At 40.6% G+C, this 24,095-nt stretch overlaps 2 protein-coding genes across 8 annotated transcripts in view; both read right to left on the reverse strand.

The window, feature by feature from the left end:
• Positions 1 to 326: 326 nt before the first annotated feature.
• Positions 327 to 10,827, reverse strand: senp2 (SUMO specific peptidase 2). Of its 2 annotated transcripts, none has more exons than XM_039786669.1 (17): positions 10,474 to 10,827; positions 8,304 to 8,365; positions 8,116 to 8,222; positions 6,900 to 6,966; positions 6,736 to 6,814; positions 6,439 to 6,601; positions 5,627 to 5,733; positions 5,434 to 5,516; positions 5,330 to 5,378; positions 5,174 to 5,246; positions 4,919 to 5,062; positions 4,690 to 4,821; positions 2,512 to 2,736; positions 2,201 to 2,280; positions 2,003 to 2,087; positions 1,817 to 1,912; positions 327 to 1,713 (listed from the first exon to the last, which is right to left on the reverse strand). In XM_039786669.1, the coding sequence occupies exons 1-17, from the start codon at positions 10,650 to 10,652 to the stop codon at positions 1,651 to 1,653; spliced, it is 1,794 nt and encodes a 597-aa protein (XP_039642603.1). In that variant the 5' UTR covers positions 10,653 to 10,827; the 3' UTR covers positions 327 to 1,650. The 2 variants fall into 2 exon arrangements, with proteins under 2 accessions (XP_039642603.1, XP_039642602.1); XM_039786668.1 differs by having other exon boundaries at positions 4,919 to 5,065; positions 10,474 to 10,824.
• A 1,243-nt stretch (positions 10,828 to 12,070) lies between these two features.
• pcnt (pericentrin) overlaps positions 12,071 to 24,095 on the reverse strand; it is a 40,195-nt gene continuing 28,170 nt past the window's right edge. For 3 of the 6 annotated variants that reach the window (XM_039786990.1, XM_039786987.1, XM_039786984.1), the window contains 19 exons: positions 23,874 to 24,044; positions 22,733 to 23,761; positions 21,655 to 21,825; positions 21,265 to 21,454; positions 20,655 to 20,989; positions 20,452 to 20,554; positions 20,080 to 20,252; positions 19,717 to 19,992; positions 18,630 to 18,787; positions 18,155 to 18,284; positions 16,762 to 17,553; positions 16,456 to 16,656; positions 16,079 to 16,297; positions 15,644 to 15,867; positions 15,481 to 15,560; positions 15,246 to 15,387; positions 15,012 to 15,139; positions 13,926 to 14,081; positions 12,071 to 12,656 (listed from right to left, as the gene is read on the reverse strand). In XM_039786990.1, the coding sequence (XP_039642924.1) occupies positions 12,613 to 12,656; positions 13,926 to 14,081; positions 15,012 to 15,139; positions 15,246 to 15,387; positions 15,481 to 15,560; positions 15,644 to 15,867; positions 16,079 to 16,297; positions 16,456 to 16,656; positions 16,762 to 17,553; positions 18,155 to 18,284; positions 18,630 to 18,787; positions 19,717 to 19,992; positions 20,080 to 20,252; positions 20,452 to 20,554; positions 20,655 to 20,989; positions 21,265 to 21,454; positions 21,655 to 21,825; positions 22,733 to 23,761; positions 23,874 to 24,044 (4,722 nt within the window). In that variant the 3' untranslated portion in view covers positions 12,071 to 12,612. The remainder of the gene's footprint in view (positions 12,657 to 13,925; positions 14,082 to 15,011; positions 15,140 to 15,245; positions 15,388 to 15,480; positions 15,561 to 15,643; positions 15,868 to 16,078; positions 16,298 to 16,455; positions 16,657 to 16,761; positions 17,554 to 18,154; positions 18,285 to 18,629; positions 18,788 to 19,716; positions 19,993 to 20,079; positions 20,253 to 20,451; positions 20,555 to 20,654; positions 20,990 to 21,264; positions 21,455 to 21,654; positions 21,826 to 22,732; positions 23,762 to 23,873; positions 24,045 to 24,095) is intronic. The other 3 variants (XM_039786986.1, XM_039786988.1, XM_039786989.1) reach the window with 3 other exon arrangements.

Genomic DNA, 24,095 nt, shown 5'->3' on the forward strand with positions numbered 1-24,095 from the left:
ATAATCAAATGACGGTATTAATAAGATAAATACAAACCAAACAAACAAAAATAGAGCAAAACAAACAAAAAACTAAAATGATGATTCTATCTGTTATCTGTGTTATTTCCTGTTCTGGTTTAATTGTCAGAATGAATACATCCATGGAATGAAAGCGCCAACTCAATAAAACATCGACAAAATTATTTGGCAGAAAAGCAAATAAACTAAGTATAATAATCGATTAGTTGAATGTTCCCCTTTACATTTTAATCAGGAAAAGAAATTTTGGGATTACATGTTGACACTAATTACTATGTGTATTGATAACTTCCATTGCTACTGCACAATCTTAACACCCCTAGACGTTTATTTAGCTGTTAAACAAAAAAAATACAATATACAAATACACACTGGCGGCATTGTATGCAATAAAAAGCACCTTCTGTAATCAATAACAGATTCAATGACCAAATCCAGAAGTGGTACTAGTTGTGTGCCTGCTCACCAGTTTGCATTACAATCCCTGATGCAGCAGACTACCAAGACGGAATACATTTGTAATATAATATTGTCATGTATTGAGATAAATGTGACAATTTATTGTAATATAGATTTCAAATCATGCCATCCAGCTCCAGTTGACACCTTTAGTAGCACTGCATGAGTCATTCAATATATCAAACTCCAATTTAAAAAATGAAATACTTTATTACATGTAGAGGAAAAAAAAACAAAAAACTGAACACATTGAAAGCATTAAACTCTGACATGCATGTGTACAGTAATTTGCTATGCAGTATACTATACTTAAGTCAATGTAATAGCCCTAAGTAGCCTCTTGCAATATACTCATGGAAACAATTCACAAACCCAACAGCGCCTTACCAACAGAAAAACAACTATTAATGCTCCACTCAGAGGTAAAACAAACTACACACACTCCAAAAACAGTTTCTCATCCAGTCATGTCATAAATAATAGCAAAACAAACATACAAGCAACCAACCATGCATCTTTTATCTGAAAAAGGGACTGGAAAGGAGGTATTTTGATTTTCATTGTCTATATGTCACAGAGAGATTGAGGTTCATGACTAAATAGCATTGTAGTAAACTGCTATCAACTCGGTTGATGATAATTGTGAGGGGAACCGCCAAATTGCACCAAAATATCACTGACCTGCAACAACCTTAATTCTGAGTCAGACTTTTAAGTTTTATGTGCCCAAGTAATTTCAAAAAAAATATACAAAAGCACTAAATGCTCCAAGTTGAGCTCAGTGTCAGAGGGCTGAAGGCACTTCAGGCAGAACTTCAAACAGTAGAACCAACAAAGTCGATAAAAAAAGCAATTCAGTCAGTAGTGCCAAAGCTTGTGTAATACATACACTTCTTATTTCCCAATAATGTCTCCAATTACAACTCAGAGATTACAAAGTGTTAATACGTCCCAGACAGGAAAAGATACACAATCACCTTTTAAGACTATCGTGTTATAATTTCTCCAGAACAGAACAGCTACACTGGGTTAGATTTCAGTCAGTGGAGTCCGCTTCTTTGGCCCATTCATTTAGTTTTCTTCCCAATGTAGTTAGTTACTGTAAACAGATGTTGCTCCCATTGAGAAAGTCACTGTTGTTAGGCGGTTCATTGGGATTGTTGCAATCCTCTATAGCAGCTTCTGATTGAGGATTTCCCAAATCATTAATTTCCTGAAGAGAGGCATGTGGCACTGTAGACAAAGAGACAAATGTTACTTTCAGTAAAAAAGTAAGTTGTAGAAAATAAAATGAAACAAAAAGTGTTACTATGTTACGTGAACATAAAGTGTATACTTGTTTAAAGGTGAGAGGCCTTCCTTTTGCAATATAGTCAGCATATTTACAGGCAAAAACACCACAGTCGCTGCCATTTTTCTGCTGCGGAATCTCCTATAGAGGCATGAACAGTGTACAAAACATTAATCTTAAAGTAAAAAAAATTGAATTCTGTGATAGGTCATTTATCTTAGTTTGTCTTACAGTGGGCCTTAAGCTTCCAAAAGTCCATTTGGCGCTGTCAAGCTCTCTGCCTTTCTTTGCTTTGTGCTCCTCTTTAAGATAGAGTCTGGAAAATGAGCACATTGATGCCATTAATTGTGCAAGAATACAGGGTGATACACAGAAGAAGCATTTTAAATGGCCAGAAAACCAAAGTTTAAGGGCACAATGAGGACTCACAGTAAAAGACTACAGAGGTCATCGTGTCTCTGGCCCATCGAGTCATAGGACTTCACTGTCTTGGACTTCAAATCAATCACCTGTAACGAGAGAGGGAGGGAAGAAAACATTGAAATATACAGTATTATCACCCCCTTTAGATTTTTTTCACAGTAGTGGAGTCGTTAATGGATTATCAAAAACACATTTACCCCGTTCTTACACCAAAATTGCTCAAGCATTCAAGGCACTGTCTGTCAAGAATTACCAACTAAAAAGGAGGAATGTGACATGGGGACAAACATCTTATAGTCATTGTGGCCCTGACTCACAGCCATTGCCCAGTGGACGCCGAGGTGCAGAGGAACCAGGATGAGGTCGAAGAGGAAAAGGTCGACAGCCTTGGTCCAGCGCTTCACAGCGGTGTGTCCTCCAGCCTGCCCGCCTCCTCCACCCCGCAGCTTCGGGAAGAAGAAGGTGCTGAACGAGTAGATTTTTAATCCTGCTGCTTCACCAGAGCAACGCTCCATGACAAGGGACAGGTAGAAGTTTATCACCTTGGTAGAGGAAACAGAGGAGGCACAATATAATACAAAACGTTAGGAAACAGTTCTTAAATATATAATAACTGTTGGGGGACTGATTCTTTAATAATTTGACATTAGAATACAATTTGCTTCAAAATAATAAGATGAGGTATTCTCTTTTAATGCATACATAAGTGTCATATACAGTAATTGACTAGTTAAAAGTGATGGTTCGGAGTAATTTCACCCTAGGGTCCTTTGCACCATGACCTCGAGCCAAACACCCCCCAGAAGCTTTTTTCACCTGGGTCTAACATTGGGAGAGTTAGCGTAGAGTAGCGTTATCAGCTGAATAGCTTAGCGCAGGGGCTAATGGACCCACGTTTGTATCTCGTAAATGACCCCACTAATAATGCCCAAAATGATACCAAACGTCTACAGTAGTACAAATAGGTTATGTACTCATAAAACGATGGATTGGAAAGTTTGTAAGTACACCAGAAGTTTATGTAAATAACACTTGCCTGTTGGCTTCTGCTCTCTGCTGTTGTTGTTGTTGCTGCTGTGAGACGAGTGCTTAGGGCCGTCTACAAATTACAACACCGAAAAGAGATGCAATAAAAATATTTTTTAATTTAACTTTTTTTTTTAAAGTAAGTGCTTTAGTATAACTAGCAGGAGACAAGTAATAATTGAGGTAAGTTTGGAGACATTACCTTATTTAATCATTAAATTAATATTTTTGTTGTATCTCTTTTCGGTGTAGTAATTTGAGAGATACAACAAAAATATTAATTTAATGATTAAATAAGGTAATGTCTCCAAACTTACCTCAAATTATTACTTTTCTCATTTTTTCCTTGCTAGTTATACTACAGCACTGTACTTTTTAAAAAAAAAAAATTAAATTAAAAATATTTTTATTGCATCTCTTTTGGGATTGTTGTAAACTTATAGACGCTCTAAGCACCCTCTTCTGCAAGAAAACAACAAGCAAAGGAGGGGTTACATAAACTTCTGGTTCTCTACAAACTTTCCAATCCATCGTTTTATGAGTACATAACCTATTTGTACTACTGTAGACGTTTGGTATCATTTCGGGCATCATTAGTGGGTCATTTACGAGATACAAACGTGGGTCCATTAGCCCCTGCGCTAAGCTATTCAGCTGATAACGCTACACTACGCTAACTTTCCCAATGTTAGACCCAGGTGAAAAAAGCTTCTGGGGGTGTTTGGCTCGAGGTCATGGTGCAAAGGACCCTAGGGTGAAATTACTCCGAACCATCACTTTAAGTTATGGACCTTTTTCACAGCAGACATTTTGACTTGTCATAGTAGGAAAAGCACAGCTGAAGTTGATAACTTTAATGATGACTCAATTCCATCAAGTGTCCCAGTAAGCTATTTCAGTGAGTCAGCATGCACCAGGGCCTCTCCTAAGTGGAATGCAGCCAGCATTAATGGTTTTGATTACACCTGTGCTTTTCCTACTATGACATGTCAACATGTCTGCCGTGAAAAAGGTCTATTGTCAGCAACACAGTATAGTAAGAGGAATGCTCACATAATACTGAGCATCACAGTTGTATTAACCTCATTTTGCAATACTAATTTGAGAAAACAGGTCAGCAGCAAGCTCTGTTTCCATGGTGACTGGATGCAGTAGCTGCTACTACCACCAAGCAAAACTTGTCTGGTATAACAAATAGTGACACTCCACACACAGAGACCATTTAATGAACACACGGTTCATAAAGAGACAGGTAGCATTCACTTTTAATACGTTCTGCATTTTCACTGGAAACTATAAAAGCTTCAACACCACAAACACTTGCAGAGGCATTGTGAAGGGAATATGACGAAGTTGTACAAGCAACAAGACGTGACCAACATTCTTCACTGTCGAAGGAGAAGTTGTGTGGGGGAATTCCACCCGATAGCAAAAGTAAAAAAAAATAAAATGGAAATAATAGTACATACCTCATCATTGAGCCAGCCGCCTTCCTGCAGTGTGGCCAGGTCTCTCTGTGTGATGCGTAGTTTGAAAGCCGCACTGAGAACAAGGTTGGGATCACTCTGAGCCAGAGCACAACTCACCTCCACTGTCATTTCCTACACACAAAGACAACAAATACATGACATATAATAAATAAACTGTATCCATGCTTTCTTCAACACAGTGACTACACCTCACTCCTGACCGTCTCACCTTGGTGAGCCTGGGTATGTCCTCATCGCTGTGCCGTGTATGTGCAGAATGTGTGTCAGGGAGACTGACAGCAGGAGTCTCTTTGTCCACTAGATTGAGGCGAGTAGCTACTTCTGTAGAAAGGTCCAAATCTGCTGCCTGTTCCTGCTGCAACACAGGTAGACATTACAGAAATAATACATTTGTGTTTCCACCCATAGTTACGACTTAATGGGTGCTTTGACAGGTCATGAAAGAACAAGAGAAAATTACTACCTTTGCACATCTAGCTGGCTGTGTGTTCTCAAGGGCTCCACTGAATGTCTTACCAAAAGTCAAACTACCACGCCTGGAGATGAATCATTAAGAGTTAGTAAAATAATCAGAATGAATCAAAACACACGCACATGCACGCACAAACTGGTAACTAACCTGTCCTTGGTTGCAGATGCATTTCTCCATGTAAACACACTTGGGGCAGCTGTGCAGAAAGAGGACTTCCGTGAGGGGGGTTGGGAGGTGAATAAGTGTCTCACCTGTGTATCCCGTCTTCCTGGGCACAGATTCAAAGGCTTTTCCTGAAGCAGCAGTTTTGTGATCACCCTGTGAAAGCGACTCACTGGAAGCAGGAGAAAAGGACATGAGAGTAGCTCATGTACTACCGTATGTTGTTTTATGAATCTTGATGAAATTCCCAATACTTCCCATGAATAATGTGGATCTACTCACTCTTTCGGTTTTGTTTGGGTAAAAGGTAGTGGTTGGCTTTTGCTGTATTTCTCTGTCACCATCTCCAGTAAGCGCCTGTAGTGCTCCTTATTGTTCTGCTTTATGGCCTGAAGGAGGAACCAAAATAAATGATAACTGACACAGCCAAATGGTACAGAAAGCATTATAAGTGGTGTTCAGGTCCTCTGGATGCTGAGAGGAGTTAATGGGGACAACTGGTTGAAGGTTGAAACTTCACTAAGACAGAAACCGTGTGAGTGAATTTTACTCCTTCAACCTCTACTCAAAAAGGCGGAAATCTACTGGAGGCGGTACTTCGGGACTGTTACTAGAGCTAGACTGACAGATCAGCTTATTAGCTTGTTGCAGTTATATCATATTGGTGAATAAATTGGCTGATAAGATACAAGAAATTGCAGTTAAAAAAAAAAAAAAAAAAAAAAAGCCAACCTATGTTTGAGGTAATTTAGAAACCGTGTTTGACCACCAGTTTATTTTTACACTGTAAAATGTCCCACTCAGTTTGTATTTTGGTCACATCTTTTTTTCTCAAAAATACAAATATAAGGTATCTGTATCAAGATTGTTTGTTTATGTGTTTATGTTGAAAAAAAATGTTACCATCAGCGTGTATATCATTACCGAATTTATTAAACTCCCAAATATTGTTATCAGTGTTGGCCTCAAATATCTAGTGTCGGCTGGAATTATAAAGATTCTAAATTCATATCAAAATTGTACAATTATGGCATCTAAAAAGTATCCTTATTTAAACCCAACCAATAAAGCCCAAAAATGATCACCATGATTACCTCTTCCACGGTAAGACTGGGCTTGTAGCAGCGGTTGTGTCCAAAGCCATTGCAAGTTGGATCAGGGTTAGTGGTTCCCACCCTCAGAGCAGGTCTGGAGGGTAGCAGCTGGAGGGAGCCTCTCCTCTCCCGGTCTTTCCCCCTGTCAGGGAGCCCTGCCCCACTGATTCAAAAAGGTTATGCACATTAGCAGTGGCGCATTTTCCAAAGGTGATACTGATGGTTAGGCAGTCATAGATATATTTACAGCAAACTGGGTGAGTGAAGGGAAAAGGGCCGTAACAGTGGACCACTTGCCTGTATTTCCTCATTAAAGGAGGTGAGGAGCTCTGAAAGGGATTCTTCCCACTCCTCTCATTCACTCCACTTGGTTTACCTGTAGAGAAACATGGGGATAAGGATGAGAGGACCACTGAGTAAAGACATAAATACAGTCAACAGATAATTATTCTTCCACTTACTCATTCTCCACTCAGTACTGTTCAGCCATGAGGTGTGGAGCTCATCTATCCCCATCAGCGTAATAGGCTGGATCAAAACAGGAAATGCAGGGTAATTAAAGATGGAGAATACAAATCACAAATGTAACAGCAGAGCATCAAACTTAAGTTGTGCTTACTTCCTGATCTACTTGTTAAAACTCTACAGGATAAAAATCACTTTTGAGTATCTGTATCTGTTAACTGTCACACATGTGACTCAAATGCAACTTAATTAACCAATAGTTATCAGATTTTTTCTTCCACATTTTATATAACGATTAGGAATCTGGTCACTGCAGAACAGAAAGAAATACAGAGAACAAGGAGTCTAATGACTAATTATCGCCTTCAAACCCCTGTCTGAGTTGAGTACAGTCGAAAAATCAATTGTATCCACATGTTGATGTAGATGCATCTTAAAAAAAAAAGTTAAGACAGTTATGTTCATACACTACATCCTAAACATAGCAACATTCCCAAATGTGTCCTCTGTGCATTTTTAATTAACCTCTATTTAGAAATGTTGACTTGTGGTCACTCAGGAAGCATTTAAAGTGCTCATATTATGCTCATTATCAGGTTCATAATTGTATTTAGAGTTTATATCAGAATAGGTTTATGTGGTTTAATTTTCATAAAAACACCATATTTTTGTTGTACTGCACATTGCTGCAGCTCCTCTTTTCACCCTGTGTGTTGAGCTCTCCGTTTTAGCTACAGAGTGAGGCATCGCACTTCTGTACCATCTTTGTTGGGAGTCGCACATGAGCAGTACCTAGGTCAGCACTGCTAGCTAGTCAGTTGCAGAGAATGAAGGCGTGCCACGCTAACAGCTAGGCGAGCATTATAACGTGTGTTACAAAGTAACGCATGATCGTCTCTGAAGTAAAGGCTGGACTACAATAGAGCTGTTTGGAGCAGTTTGTGAACAGTGTTTTCTGTTGGTGATGGTAAGTGCCTTTGGGGTGGACTTTGGGCTTTTTCACTTTGTAAACCTATTAAATGCAAAAAAAAGATATATAACACAATAAAGGAAAGGGAAAAAGGCAAAAAGCATAATATGAGGACCTTAGTATTGAGTATGAACAGGACGAGTGATATTTCCAACACATTGAGTGAACATTTTAGCAGCTGTGCATCCGTATGGATCAGACTTTGAATGCCCACATGTGATGGATGGATTTGGAGCACAAACCTGCGTCTCTTCATAATGTCTGCTCTTCTCACATCTGGTCGGTTTCCGCAGCCTGAGCAGACCTGCTACCCCAGTCAGCGTCTTCTTCACAAAGCTAATGACTACATCTGACACACAGGACACCACAAATCAACAACTGTCTTCATTTGTGGGAGAGTTATGGAATGAATATTAACATTTTCTGTTACCTAGCCTCCGTCTTTTCACCTCTACCTGGTCACTCTGGCAAACACTGTCTGCAACGTCAACACTGTAACAGGAAGTGATACAAACATGAAATATCAATATTTCTGACTCAATAACAAAATATCAACCATGTGATGGGTTAGCTTCAATTTGTGCTGCTCATATATTTTGAATATCAAGCTGTCAGTTCTTTAGGTACACCTGCTTAAAATGTATTCAGTCTAATACAATAGTTCTGCAATAAGTCCTACCTTCATGAAGAATATAATGTTCAGTTTTTGTTGAAACGGTTTTATAGAGATGTTGATTCAACTTCATGTTCATTTAGGAGGCTGCAGTTTTTGGTGTTTCTACTAATTGGTCTACAGGTGCAGATATAAATGAGGTAGACAAAATATTCTGGCTGAAACTAAATATTTTCTTTAATTTTGTCTGGTACAACAGTCTGGGAAACTATGATGAAGTCCAAGGAGACAGTCCAAACCCAAACGATATGTAGCTTCTATGATATAAAACATATAACACAAATATTTTGCTTAAGAAACAATCTTCATGATAAGGCGTTTATCAAAATAGTTACGAATGTATCAAAATGTATTGTTATACCTCACTTACATAAATGAGGGCAACATACCATTAAAAACACTTCTCTCAACACAATACAATTCAACTGTACCTACAGCCTCCAAAATGACCATGAAGTTAGACCTATCCCCACAACGCTGAGAGTTGACTCAGCACCTCTCTAAAACAGTCTTAACAAAAAACATTATAACCTTCATGAAGATAGGATTCATTACAGATCTGTTAGGCTACATTATACTGCATTAGCTAGGTAGGAGTGCAGGATAATACATGTCTTTTGAATTAGCTCAAACATTAGCTACATTTGGGTGGCTGTTGGTGCCTTCAAAAAAATCCTATAAGCAAACTAATGTAAAAAAATGTTTTGAGGTTTTATGTGGACGTTTAATGTTATGCTCAGGAGAGTTTATCAAATTAACTGAAATGCTGTATGACAGAAAGGAAATGTTTAAGCTATCAGTGTGCCAATATTACAATATTCTAAAATAAGATAATCCTTTATTAGTCCCACAAAGGGGACAATTGCAGCGTTACAGCAGAAAACGGGATAGTGCCAAAACAAAGAAGCATCAGTAAGAACTGCATTATATAATAAATAAGTAAAAACAAGCCGTAGTACAGTAAACTAGGGCTGCAACTAACGATTATTTTCATAGTCGATTAATCTGATTATTTTCTTGATTATTCGATTAGTTGTTTGGTCTCTAAAATGTCAGAAAATTGTGAAAAATGTGCATCAGTGCCCAAGATGATGTCCTCAAATGTCTTGTTTTGTCCAGAACTCAAAAGGTATTCTGTTTACTGTCACAGAGGAAAGAAACTAGAAATTATTCACATTTAAGAAGCTGGAATCAAAGAATGTTTACTTTTGTCTTAAAAATTACTCAAACAGACTAATCGATTATCAAAATAGTTGGCGATTAATTTAAGAGTTGACAACTAATCGATTAATCTTTGCAGCTCTACAGTAAACAGCAAAAAAAAAAGAAAGTAAAAAAAAAAAAGAAAAAAAAAAAAAAAAAAAAATCAGTAAACTAATGTAAAATATAATAAGTAAACAGACGGAGTACAGGTTGTGCGTTACTGGCAGAAGTCTAGCTATATGATTAGATTAGAAAGAGTTTCCTAAATCAGGATTGTGAGGAAGTGCCACTGTTTATATCTCTGAAATGAGTTGTATTTTGCAGCTTAAGTTATTTGGAGGCTGAATACACAATATTCATAGTATTGCTCAGCTAAAATACTGACAATAAATAAACATTGACAATACCAGACGATATTTAAACTAATGTCACATCACTATTTTATGTTGCTGATTGTTTGCACAGGCCATCTAGCTAAATTGCGTTAATTAACGTTAGTGTTGTTAGATAGCTAACGTTAGCTGGTTAACGTTAACGTAGCTATGACTTAAAGTTACCATAGCCACTAACCTCCTTCGTTATGTTATCGATTATTAGCTAGCTTTAGCTAGATAACTTAAAACAAATCATTAAATAACCAAGGGAGTGTAACGCTAACAGTGTACTAACAATATCAGTGGACACCTATAGAGTTGAAAAATAGTCTTTATCCTCAACAACCGACCTCTGGTAGTTCCGTTTAGCCGGTCTGCCGTGGTTATCCTGCCGCTGTGCTCCCGCTTTCACGCCAGGTCGCGTGGGTACTTTCTCGCTAACGTTACCTTTCCCGGGCCACTCGGTGGGGGTTTGTCCACTAATGGGCTCAAACAGCGACGAGATTCCGTCAACTATCCATCCATACATCCCAGACAAATACGAGAAAATTGTAGCGTGGTCCAGGACTATTTCACAACAGATAAGATGTCAAACAACGATCTACGACACAGCCTGACGTCGGCTTAGCTTAGCGTTTAGCAGCACTGCGATAGACGCCAAAGATGTGCGTAATTCAATGTTGCTGTTTCACGTAGTACGAACGTTTTGAACGCCTACGGAAAAAGGGTGGGCGGAGTTCTAAAGTAAAATTGGCATGGAGACAAGAAATGGAGGAAAGACAAGAAGCGGCTTCTGCGGACTTCATAAACAAGCGAACCCCTGACCGAGAGGGCGGATTAAAGAACGTCAGTAGACGATCAGACGATCACTGGCTGCTCAGATCTCGATTATTTGTTACGTAATAATGATCAATATCCCAGTTCATTCTCCGTAAATCTCAAGAAAAACAAATTATGGAAAAATATATTTATTGTCTGTTAGTTCATTAAATTTGAAATACATTTTTTTTATTTGCTTCGTAAAACAAACGAGTGTTTTAAACAGTCTATGGTGTAATCTTGACTAAAACCTATTACGACTAAATATATATTAAATAAGTTTAGTAATAGTGTTTAAATCATAATCCAAACCGGATTTCTTTTTAGTTTAGAGGTTTAGAGTAGGATTTAAATTGTGTGTAGTTTATTATTATCATATTCCCAAGATCTCTCTCTTTCAGTGTTTGGTGAATTTTGTAAAAACAAGAGTTAATGAATACAAATAAAATAAAAAATAGACACCAAAGTATGGGTCACATCATTGACATTTGCAAGTTCCTCCATCATTTCATGTGTTGTTAAAATAAAGTAAATTCTTTATAATTATCTCAGAATTTTAACAATGAGAACAGTGAAAATTCAGATTTAGTATCTCAGATCTGACTTACCATGAGTATTTTCATTTACTTTTATCATGTATCTGCTCATGCATTTTATTTAGCCTTTTCTTGGTGGAAACAGGCATACATAGTAATCATAAATCTCACCAAAAAGTAAAATAAGCAAAAGGTCTAACTAATCAGTAGTCACTTTACACTATCAGAATAACAAATTAATTAAAATAATCTGTATAGAGAGGCAAAGATTAAAATGGTTCAATCAAGGTGAAAAATTGAGGAGTTTAAACTTTGACTATAAAAGTGAAATGTCATCAATGCCAGACCCAACGTTCCTAACCCCACTGATCTTTTGTAAAGTCTATATAGTTATATTTTAAAGTCTGTTCTCAATAAGCATCCTCTACCTGCCTGTGACCAGTTTAAATTAGTCTGTACATGGTTTGTCTGTTGCCGTTATTCTATCGTAACTTTTTTTATTGTAACTTAACAGGGTATTGCATTCTATTCTTGTATTACATTTTCAAATAGTATATCCTGCATTAAGGTTAAATAAATAGCATCAAACATCTAATATGGATTGTTTCTTGAAGAATTTTCAGAATGTACAAAATTGACACATACCACAGAATATACAATTATGAGCTGCCATAAAATAAACCCAGTGTTTGGTGTAAAAACATTTAAAATATCAACTTTATGGTAGGAACATAGATAATACAAAAAACACATATGGTTCACCTTTATGCAATAATGTGCTCACTAGCTAGGTTTATCATAGATTTCTAGTAAAAATCAGTGCAAATTTGGACACATTTACAATGAACATCAGCCCTATTTACAAGCACAAAAGTGCATAAAAACATTAGTAGAAAAATAACAAACCATACTATTTAAAACAACGAAAAACATTTGTTCTTGCAACATCTCAAGAGTGACCTTCAAAATACTATTGTACAGAGAATAGAAAAATTATAATAGAAAACATTGAAAAATAATTTATGTAATTATAAAATCACGTCTTACAAAAGATTTGTGATATTCCTTTCTACATATTTCTACATGGGTGTAAGGCATGGACAGATTTGGAACAATATGCAGACAGTCTTTCATTTAGTGATCGGATAACTTCGGGTCAGGCTGGAAAACTGATGGACCTGATAGGAGACACAAAAAAATATATATATATATATATCAGACAGGGTCAACAGCATCTCTTTTCTGGGGAGTTTGGTAACATAAAATCCATACCTGAGCTATTGTAACGTTGTCAGTAAAACAAAACCACCAGTGATGGTCTGACTTGTATTCCTAACAAACCGATATCTTGACCAAAGCCAGCCATCGTGTATATGCTTAAAAAATAAAATATATTTCCTGAATTAAAACTCTGAATCAATGTATAACTCTTTAAGTAATTCAACAGATCAGTAACAATTGCAAAGGAATGTTAGCAGAACCTCCTATATCATCACCATATTAAATATTGAGTTCTGAAAAACAATACATTAGAAAATGCTACTGCAATGAAAAAAATTATCAAACATGACAAATAGTCCACCGTCACACTCTGGTCTTTGAGGGTAAATGTCTTGCAGGTTTTTGTTACTGTAACAAAGTTACAGTTGACGAGCCACATTTTCTATGTCCTACACCAGGTGTAGCTTGTTATAAGATTATACTGGTGTGTTTGTATGCGCAAGTCCATTTACTATGAATAGTATTGTAATTACAGTACTGCCAACCACTTTTTTTAGAATGCCTTTTCTCTACCATGAAGACCACCACGGTTTCCGTTCATGCCTGGGTTTATGTATTGTAAACCAAGCTATGCAAGTGATCCATCACAGTGATCAGCTATGGTAGAGCTATTACAGAGCAAGCATTGGATGTTGATAATTTAGTACTCAGAGTTTCTGCAGGGTTCACCAAGTTAAATTTTAATACCACATAGAATGCAATTTAATACCCAAATTGTCGGAATTTCCCAACAATCACATAAAAGCACCACACCAACAAGATGTTTTCAATTGGGTTTCTAACAATGAAGGATTTGTTTGAATATCTAAATTTAAGTTAGTTTAGTTAGTTTATGTTCATATCATTCATCAGAGAGGAAAGGGGAAAGGGAGGGAAAGCTGTATATCATTCTGACATGTAAGGAAACAAAAGGCTGGTTGTATAGTCTGCAAAATACATTCAAAAAGTGGTTATAGATGTGCGATATGCAGAGAATGGGCTTGAATATGAATTAACAAATATAGGAGGATCATACAGTAAACCTGCAAGGTATGTACATTCCAGCCCAGAGTGTTACCACCTCTATTAGTGCACTCAGTGAATGATAAAAAGTCAGCACCTATCCTGAGAGGTGCATTGTGCCGCTTTATTATTTGGTGGAGTGAGTATGTTACACTCACACTCACCTGGACCATTCAGGTAAAGGGGTGACAAGCAGCTCAGGTACAGCCATGTCCTATTGTCCTGCAGCCAGCGCTGCCGATAACCAATCATATCAGGGGAACAGGCTGACTGTATCCTCCTTTCCTCTTTAGGGGGCAGGGCTAAATGAGTCTTGCTTGCTAAATTGGGAGATGGTAGAGCACACAGGTTTTGTTGGATTTAGTAACATGCCGTTTTGCAGGAAGTGTTAGGCCACCGGTCACAAAATCTGATTTTTTTTCCCCCTAGAATTACTTGTCTTGTAAAGAACTCTGTAGCCAGCAGTGCATTTTCTTTGTATATATTTCATAGAGAAATGGAAAAAACACTTCCTGGAAAACGAGCGACCAAATTAGGATACATGCATCTAATGCTGGGATCAGACTACACCATTGTTTTTGTTTTGATATAGTTATTGTGTCAGATAGAGTTAGAGTTTTAAATTCTGGCCATGACTCAGTCTTTCTGACTTGCATGACATATAGAGGTGATTGGTAAGGTGCCAGGAAACATTACTGTTCCACCTGACAGCACCTACATGAATGATATTAACCTGGAAACATAAAAAGTAGACCGTTGCGCCTGCCACTCTTGTTTGGGCCATCAGCACTGGGCTGATATTGTACAGTCTGATCTCGGCATAAAAGCTATAAAACATAAACCCATTGCCCTGTAACATATCCCAGTGTGATATCACTCGCTAATATTCTAATTAGGCGCTTAGAACACAAGTTTAGTTGTGCTTAATAATGGCTGTTTTTGAGTGGGATGCCTTGACATTTGTGGGTACCATCACCAGTGTAATTTCTAACCTAACTGCACACTGCCCAGAGCCTTGTACAGCCAATCATTGATAAATTATAAACACAAACATGTTTGCCATGGAGCAAAGTGCAATGAATGGCAGCCAGGAAGTGACAGTGTCCCAATCCTTTAACCGATGAATGGACCCAGTGTTGACCTTACCCCCAGAGTTTCCAGTCTGCATCAAAATGTCATCCACCTTGGTGCATTCAACTCCATCGTCTGTGCTATAATTCAACTGTTTCACCATACTTAACACTGCTCACCTTGTCTCGCTCCCACTAGCCGTTGCTGGACTTTCTCTAGATGGTGGATATATTCTGTCAGAGATCGTTCTGGATCCTGAGACGTTCCTCCTGAATGCTCCGAGGCCAGAGTGGTGCTGGAGTACGACCTGAGGAAAAAAGAATGATGAAATTGATGAAAAATTGACTTTAATGCCATTAAAATATTTGTGAAGTCTTCCCCTTCACAATCTGAAGTGGAAGAAGAGCCCAAACCTGTTGTGCAACCTGAAGGGTGATTTTGTGGGTGGAACGAGAGCGGACACAGTCTCTCTGTGGACGGCGCTGCTGTCTCGGTTTGGTGGAGAGTCAAAATTTAATCTTGGCTGTTGTTGCCTTAAAACTTCAGCTTTAGGCCCTGTAGGAGAGATGGAGATTAAAAATCCTCCCACTCATACACGCACACCGTCAAGTGATGCATATTATCATAAAATGCATTCACTGAGCTGACCTGGAGCATGCCCATTGACAGTCCCAGATACAGATAATCTTCTGATCGCTTTCTGCCATTTCCTGGTCAGGAACCTCATTCTGAAATAAAGTGTGTGATCAGTTTTATCCACAGAAAAGGCTGAGGTAACTCATACATCTTAACATCCTGGTACGCTCCCTACCTGGAGACAGCAATGACAACTCGTACAGCAGCCCTAAATCGCCCGAGGGGTCTGTTCTGGGAGACGGAGGGTGACGGCCGTGCCCCCATGCGAGCGATGAGACACAGTGTCGCCTGCTCGCACTCCTGGAAACCTCCCAACAGCAGCAGCAGGTAACGTTTCTGGTACACCAGAGCTTTCCTGAAGCTCTCAGCACGCAGGTAGCGCTCATACAAACGCTGCACCTGCAAACCAATAAACAGGTTTTAATAACAGTAAGATGGTAAAGTTGACATATGCCGACATTGCATTTCAAAGCCATTTTTACAGTTAAAGCTTTAGTGCGTTACCTTTTGATATTAATACAGACAGAAACTACGCACTATAGATTTAAGCCAACATGTAGTAATTAAAACAGTTTGGATTCACCAAAGTGTGCATGTGTTTCCTACTGACCTTGCTGTTGCTGGTCATATCATTGATGGGTCTGTTTTCAGTTTCCGTGGTCACCTTGGCGAGCTCGTTCTCGGTGCGCCGCAGCTGTCGCTCCAGGCAAGTGAGTCTATGTCTGAGAGTGGCTCTCTCCTGACTCAGTGATGTCACACGCTCCATCAGCTCGGAGTTCTCCTTCAACAACCTGTCCAGCAGACTGGGTGATGACGGCATGGACGGCATCTACGGTGAGAAAAGTACATTCAATTTACAACAGTCCAGTAAGTTTACATTCCTATAATACCAGCATTATAAGCATCGAACAGTAACAAATAAGTGTGTGGCATAGCACCGCGTTCTGGTTTTACTCAAGTGTTTGTGTAATAACAACTTCTGTATACCTGCTGGTTTGGTTGTGTGCTGCCTGCCTGGAAGTCACTTTGGAGATGCTGTGAAGATCCAGCCGTGTGTTGCTGCCCTTTGGTTTGTTCCGACAGCCTCTGAGCAGCCATCTCTCTCTCCTCTCTTTCTAGCTCTGCCAGGGTGCGCTGCAGCTCCTGCATGCGCTGCTGGTCCTGTTGCCTCAACAACTCCAACTCACACTAAAGTCAGAAATATTTAAGGCAGCAGGTTTGTGTGTATCCAAACTTATCTCAAATAAGAGCATTACATTTGTGAAAATAGTACTTTAAGATTTTTTATTTTACCAGTTTGCTGTTGGTCCTCTCCTGTCGTCTCTCTCTCTCCATCTGCTCTTGCCTCCCCTTCCTCCTCTCTCTCTCCCACTGCTCCTCCCTCTCCCTCTCTTTGTCCTTCTGCAGTCGCAGTCTCTCCTTCAGCTCAGCCAGTTCCACCCCTTGGTGTCTGAACCGCTCTTGCTCCATCTCTAAAGCACAGATGGTTTCCTCTTTCTGCTGCTGCAAGGTTTCCATAGCTACGCGATGTCGGGTGGAGGCCTCCTGCTCCCTCTGCAGCTCCACCCTGCTCGTTCTGTCCTCCTCTTCCCATTTCCTCCTGCTCTGTAGGACCTCGGCCCTCAGTTTTTCCATCATAGCTACCAGCTCCTCCCCCTGCCTTCGCTCCTGCTCTAGCTGGGCGCGCATGTCGGAGATGAACTTCCTGTCTCTGGCGGCATCCGCCTCGTGTCTGCGGCTGAGTTCATCTACCTGCCTGGAGCAACGGTCTCTCTCTTTATCCAGCTTGCTGTGAGCATCTGCGAGCTTGCAGTGAATTTCAGCTAGGCGCGATTCCGCTTCAGCCAGAAGGCGCTCAAGACGAGTCTTGTCTTGCAAGTGGAGCTCTTGTTGGTGAGCAGAACGTTGCCGTTCATCTTCTAGCTCCTTTTGGGTGTCGTTAAAGCGTTTCTCCAGCAGCACACTGCGGGACTGTTCAATCTGAAGCTCCCGTCTGAGGTTGCTGCAGGCCACCCTCTCCTGTTCCACCTGACCCTTCAGAGCCATGAACTCTGACCTCTGCTGCTCAGAAGATATGTGCAAAGCCTGGGGGGAGAAGAGGAGGGTCATCTGTCAGAGTTTAAAAAGGAAAAGCTCAAGTAACATCTGGATTCTTTACATCGTTTAAGTTTTAAAAACACTGTGGAAGCATTAAGAACATTTATTTGTGTTTATACATTGCCCCTTTTCCCAAAACAACGTTAAGCTACCGTGAATGAAAACCATTAAACCGTTAAAAATCTTGCAGCATTCCCATAAGTAGGCTTTTAATGTGAAAAAACATCAGGAAGTGTCGAGTTGTTTTATGGTAACTTAACACAAGTACAAACATTTTATTTAAAAAGTTGTATTAATGACTAGTCTTCCATTACTTGTGCTGGTTCCTGGCTGTTATTTCATCATTTGAATACCAGCTTTTATATTAAAATTTACATAATATTCGTGGCCGGTTAGCACAGTTGGTAGAGCGGGTGCAAATATGCAGAGGTTTATTCCTCGACGCAGAAGGTCCGGGGTTCGAATCCGACCTGTGGCGGTTTTCCTGCATGTCTCCCTCCCTCTCTCTCTCCTTTCATATCTCAGCTTTCCTATCAAATAAAAAGGCAGAAATGCCCCAAATATATGCATGTTTTAGTCCTCGTCTTACCTCTCTCCTTTCCTCCTCCTCTCTGTCCTTACGGAGACTCAGAGCTCTCTCCTGCTCCAGTTGTTGTTGAAGCTCCTGGACTCTGGTCTGCTCCCTTCTCAAAGCTTCCTCCCTCTCTTCTAGAGCCAGCCTGAAGAAAAAAAAGCACAATTGTAATTGCTTGTAAACTTACTTCTCACCAATTTTGTGCGAGTGTGACAGAAACAGTGAAGAGAACGAAAGGATTTATGTAATGGATTTAATTTGATCGACTAATGTTCAGTCATTTAATCTCAATTTTACAATTCAAATAAAATTATTGGGTTGTATCCTGCTAGTAACAAACTGCTGATCTTACCCAATATGATTGACAATATACAGCGTAGTCGGTTTTTGTTTGATCTGGCAACTTGAGGAGGTGTGATTTTAAGCAGTTTTTCAGTGCACACGTGTGTACGTGTGTGTACGTGTGTGTACGTGTGTGTGTGTGGGATACCTGACTGACTGAATTTTGTTTTTTTGCTCTTGCTGAGTGTCATGGGCACATTTCAGTTGTTTCTGACTCTCCTCCAGCTCGGCCCTTAGTTGGGATTCAACCTGTCCGTTAGTCCTGGGCTGATCTCTGTGCCAGTCATCTTCATCTCTGTAGTCAGTCTGCGGAAGAAAGAAGAACGTAATCAGCAAGAGAACAATTTAGACATTATAATGGCTTTCCTTAAGCCCAGTTCAGACCTAAGATTTGTGATGAGACAAAACCGCTTTAGAACGTTGCAGGGAAAAGTTGCAGCGTTCGGAACTGGCCCGTCTCCGCTCGACTCAAGCCAGTGGATGGTGGCGCCTGCATTAACCAGTGGCTGGTTTTAGAACGTTAGGGAGGTCACCTGTTTCAACAGCCATTAGCGAGGGCAGCTGGTCAAATGAGTTACAACTAACCGTTTTATAGCCATTAGTTACAAACATTAAACCGGTCGAAATGGCAGAGTTTTGGATGGAGGCTCAACGAGGGAGCTAGAGAGTGACTGAAGAGAGGGAGCAGCGTTAGAACAAAGTAGTGAATCAGAGAAATAAAACATTTTCTTCAGAACGTTGCCGACTGGCGCATTTCCAGTAGCTGTAAGTTTCAACTCGTCTCGAATCTTTGGTCTGAACTGAAACAAAATAGAATTCATTTTGTTCCATTTCTGTGGTCTGAAGTCTTAATGATACATGAGCTTCAGGTTTTCAGGCGCACGCACACGCACACGCACGCACACACACACACACACACACACACACTTTAGAAAAACTATAATACAGCATTTCTTCTGGGAGAGGTCAAGCCAGACACCCAGTTTGTAATGCTGCAAATATTAAATATTGCAATATTTTTTTATCAGTGGGCTATATGCTAAATCACCATTGTGTTACCACCTTCAGTGATAGTGACTTAGACATTTATTTAAATGAAAATCTTAAAGTGAAGGAGGAACTTGCAGTTATGTATACAAATAATGTAATAGTGTCATGCCACTAAGTTAAGGTTTAAAACAAAATTCCCTGTCACTAGATGATTGTAAAGTATCTTTAAAACCAAAGAAACTCACTTGCGTGCGTCTCTGGGCCATTCGACAGAGCAGCTCTCGGAGAGCAATTACAGTCTCCTGCAGTGCCCTCTTCTCCTGCTGCCAACTCATGGGGGGGTTGGCGGATGAATTGTCCCGGTGGTCCCGCATGATTGAGCAATCTTCAGAAAGATGCTCTGTCTGACTCAATGAGAAGGCTCTTAAGTCGGCGACATGAGGTTGGCTTGAGGAAGTGGCACGACGTTGGGACAAAGTGAGAATTCTGCAGCTTTCTTGATACACTTTCTTTAACAATCCCTGCAGAAAGACGGAGAAAGAAACTGAGTAAAATCAAGGCCTACTGTCAAATGAATATAATTACTGCCAAGTATCAATTAAGCCTACCTGAAGCTCAGGTGACAACAGGTCATCACTGTAGCTCATGCTGCCTGCAGCACTATCTGTGTTAACTGTGGGGTTCATTCCTCGGCAGCGGAGATACTCAAGAAACTGAGCGTCCAGCCTTTCAGTCTGTTCCAGCTCCACTCTCAGCCTTGCACCCAATTCTGAACTCACATCTGAAGCACAACCGAAGAACAGAAGAGTTAAGTTAATAAGTCTGGTGAGATTCAGTTTTTTCTAAGCTCCATGAAAATACTAAAACCAACAATTTATTTATTCATTATTAATAAAGTAATGTCTGTGTAGCCAAAGCCTGAAACCTCCATTTTGTCCAAAAACTATTTATTTATTTTTAAAAGTGGCAATAATACTCACTGCTGCCATATCCATCACTGGCCCATTCTGGTGCAGACAAGGAGGAGGTGGAGCCAAGAGGAGATGGAGGTGTTGTTAGGTCAAGTTCTTCTAACTCACGCACCTTATAAAAAAATAAAAACAATTATTTAACCATATCTGAACCAAAGAAAAGGCCATTATGCTCAAAAAGGTAGCATGCATGGAAGTTTAAGACCACATACTTTGTCAGTGTCCAGTGAGTCTAGCATGGAAAAGTTGTCCGACACAGACACAGGGCCTGGGGAGTGGCTACTCTGTGTGGCTGGATCTGGTGTGATGGTCCTTGAATGTGGAGGCTCCATCACAACCCCGGGAGAGGTCTTGAGCTGGGGGAGATCCAGGCCTGTGCTGTTCAGAGCACTGAACTCAGACAGACGAGAGCCGAGAACAGAGGTGTGGAACCGTTCTGGGATTCTGTCTTCGGAGCATTCGAGTCTCCTTAAAACCTCCGGAGAGCTTAGAGAGGCTTCGTCACGAGAGACACTAACAACGTCCTCAAAAGCTCTGGGAAAAATACCTGGCAGATGAAGAAAATGAAAGTTGTTATGAGTGGGTCCCTGTTTTGTTCTTCTCGTGTAGGCAGACAAGGACGTACATGCACACACCACATACGGTGGAGGTGAGATGCTACACAGCCCTACCAATGGTGTCACACTATTCCACTGTTCAGTAGGTGGTAGTAACACTTAAACGTAATTACTTCAATGTCATGGATATGAATGTGCCATAGGACTGTGCAGAATATGAAAATATATAGTATAGTATATGTTTGAAGCATCATGAAGTACTCACCCTTCTGTGGGTATCCTTGTTGGTGAGGAAGTGTGTCCTGCTGGTGACAGTGTTGTCTCAATTGCTGTAGTTCTCTTTGCCGATAGGCTAGTTCCTCTTCCTGTACAGCCAGGTCTTCTTGTAGACCTTGAAGCTCCGCCTCCAGCCGCTGGTTATCATTCTCCAGGTCGACTAGGGCACGGTCTTTGGTCTGACCGAAATAAGTGACATTGAGTAATAAGGGACATTAAAATAGAGCTGTCAATACAGCTTATTACACTCAATCCAGTACTGCCATGATTTCAAATAGCAAACAAACCGTGGATCCGTACAGACAGACGGATTAACTCCCACTGCTGTACAATTTACAGGATATCAGATATTCTGTACTCTGTTGTCATATATTCCCACCTGTCCTTCCTCGTGTAGTTTCTCAGCCCTCTCTGTACTGGTACTCAGACCCTGTTTCACCGCAGTCAGCTCTGCCCTCAGAGCCTGATGCTCTGCTCTCAGTCTGGCGAGCTCAGCCTCACTCTGTCTCAAGGCAGCGTCTGCTTTAGCCAGGGTCACCTCAGCATGGGTCTGAGAAAGAGAAACATTCCTATTAGCAGCCATGTAGTTCCTTTCTTAGACCCGTATTCATGAAACCCTACATCCCCATACCATATCTTAACTTCATTTTGTTCATAATTAGTTTTCTTGGAAAAACTGTTTACATAAGCGCAACAACCGATAACCTGCATTGCAATTTAACGAGTACCACATGTATATGCTACATCTGATATCTACTGCTAGATACCTCTTTAGTACACTCCAACAGTGGCTACATTTGCTACAAACTATGTACTTATCAAAAACAGATCAGTCTGCAGACATGCAGCAGACCAACAAATTATTGCAGCCTTCATGCATTCTTTTTTAACAACCACAACGTCTTCTTACCACATCCTGCCAAGTTAGAACGTAAAGAAATGAAAAATAAAGTGCATCAGAGCTTTAAAAAACAACAAAAAAAAAACAGCTAACAAAGATTTTCCTCCTGCTTCCTCATTTTAAGGTCACTTCCTCTGTGTTAGTATGAGTCTGTTCTCTCAGGAGTGACGCTGTGATGTGACGTGTTACGGCAGTTAACTATAACCAGATGTGGTCTCTCCTGCAGTCGCTAGCACAGCTGTATGCTAGCAACAAAACAACGTTTGCAAGATATTTCCTGTCTGGACATGGGGCCTGTTGAAGCAGGTTTACCAACTTATCTGAATGAATTTGCTGGGTAAGAACCCAGACCCCCTTCAAATCTGGAGCATGGGATGAAGAAAAAGACTTGTTCTGATTCTTATGCACACACACACACACACACACTTTTTAAAGATATGTATTCTTGTTATGAAAAAGGCCCATGATTCAATTGGGAAATGACAAGGAGGTTGCAGTACATTTGCATTGTGCTTTTAACACTGAAAACACAGCTGACCTTGTAGCTGACACTCACCAGCACTTCTTTCTGAGCCTCTTCTTGACTAGTTTCCTTCTCACCGAGCTGAGCGGTCAGGTCCTGGATACAGGCTCTCATTGATGTCACTTCCTGTCTAAGCCTTTCAATTTCCTCCTGGAGTTGCCCCTCCCTCTTCCTCAGTGCCTCACGTTCAGCATAAAGCTCTCCCTTAACAGTATTGAGGTTTGTAACCTTTGTCCTTTCCTCAGCAACCACTTCCTCCATGTCTACCACCTCGGCTCTCACCTCCTGGACTTGTCTCTCAAGAGTGAGACTTGTTTCTCGGAGGATTTCAATTTCCATTTTCATCTCCTGGTCTTTTATTTTTAGAGTCTCGATCTCGTTCACGCTCTCCTGTTCTTTCTTTTGGAGCTCCGTAATCAGAGAGCTGAGGTGGACATTCCTCTCATGCACGGCGCTCATCTCTTGGGCTTGAATTTGGCAACTGTCTTTCTCTTCTTCAGATAGTTTCCTCTTCTCCATTTCCACTTCTTCCATCTGGGCTTTGACTTTCTCCAGCTCAGCTTCTTTGACAGTGAGGACATTTTGGAGTTCATCTGCCCTCTCCCTCTGAGCCGTCAGCCTCTTTCCAAACTCCTTGCCGTGTTCTCTGTACTCTTCCTCCTGGGTGAGCAGTAATCGCTCCAGTCCCTCTTTCTCTGCCAACGCCGTCTCCAGCTGACTCTGGAGGGCCTTGAGACGAGATCGAAGGGAACGAGATGAGTTAGAATGACTCAGACGGAGCTCTTGCTTCAGGCTGTTTGGTCCGCCCATCCTCTCTTGTTCCTGGATGGTAAAGTGGGGAGGTTCGGGGCTGGGAGCCGGCGAAGGATTAATGCTGTCACCATCCTGAGAGTCACTGACTTCATGCAGGTTGGGGCCTAATGTGGCGAGTTCTGCCTGCAGTGTGCTGATGACTTCATGAAGGCGCTCCTCTTCTTCCTGTTTGTCCTGACGCACTCTCATGATTTCAGACTGAAGGTGCTCCACCTGTGAGCGTAGATCCTCAAGCTCAGCCTCCAAAGCCTTTTTGTCAGAAAGATCAGAACAATGAATCAGAAAGTTAAATTTTCCTATTCCAACTATGGTCACTTTCACCATACATGTCTGCATGTATTCTGTGTTGACTTATTCTGACCTTGTTGTCCCTGGTGTTCTCCAACTCCTGTTCCAGTCTTTGGATCTCAGTGTTGAGGTGGTCGATCTCCTGATTTTTCTCCTGGAGTAATGCAGAGGGGAGATTCTCTTCCTCCGTCTCGCTTTGTTCGTCTTTCTCCTCCTCGAGTATGGTGAGAGCAGACACATTCTCCTGCAAATGGAGTTTTACATACCAGTTCAATTATAGGTTATACGTTTTAAA

This window comes from Perca fluviatilis, chromosome 20 (assembly GCF_010015445.1).
Source record: "Perca fluviatilis chromosome 20, GENO_Pfluv_1.0, whole genome shotgun sequence".
Lineage (NCBI taxonomy): Eukaryota > Metazoa > Chordata > Actinopteri > Perciformes > Percidae > Perca > Perca fluviatilis.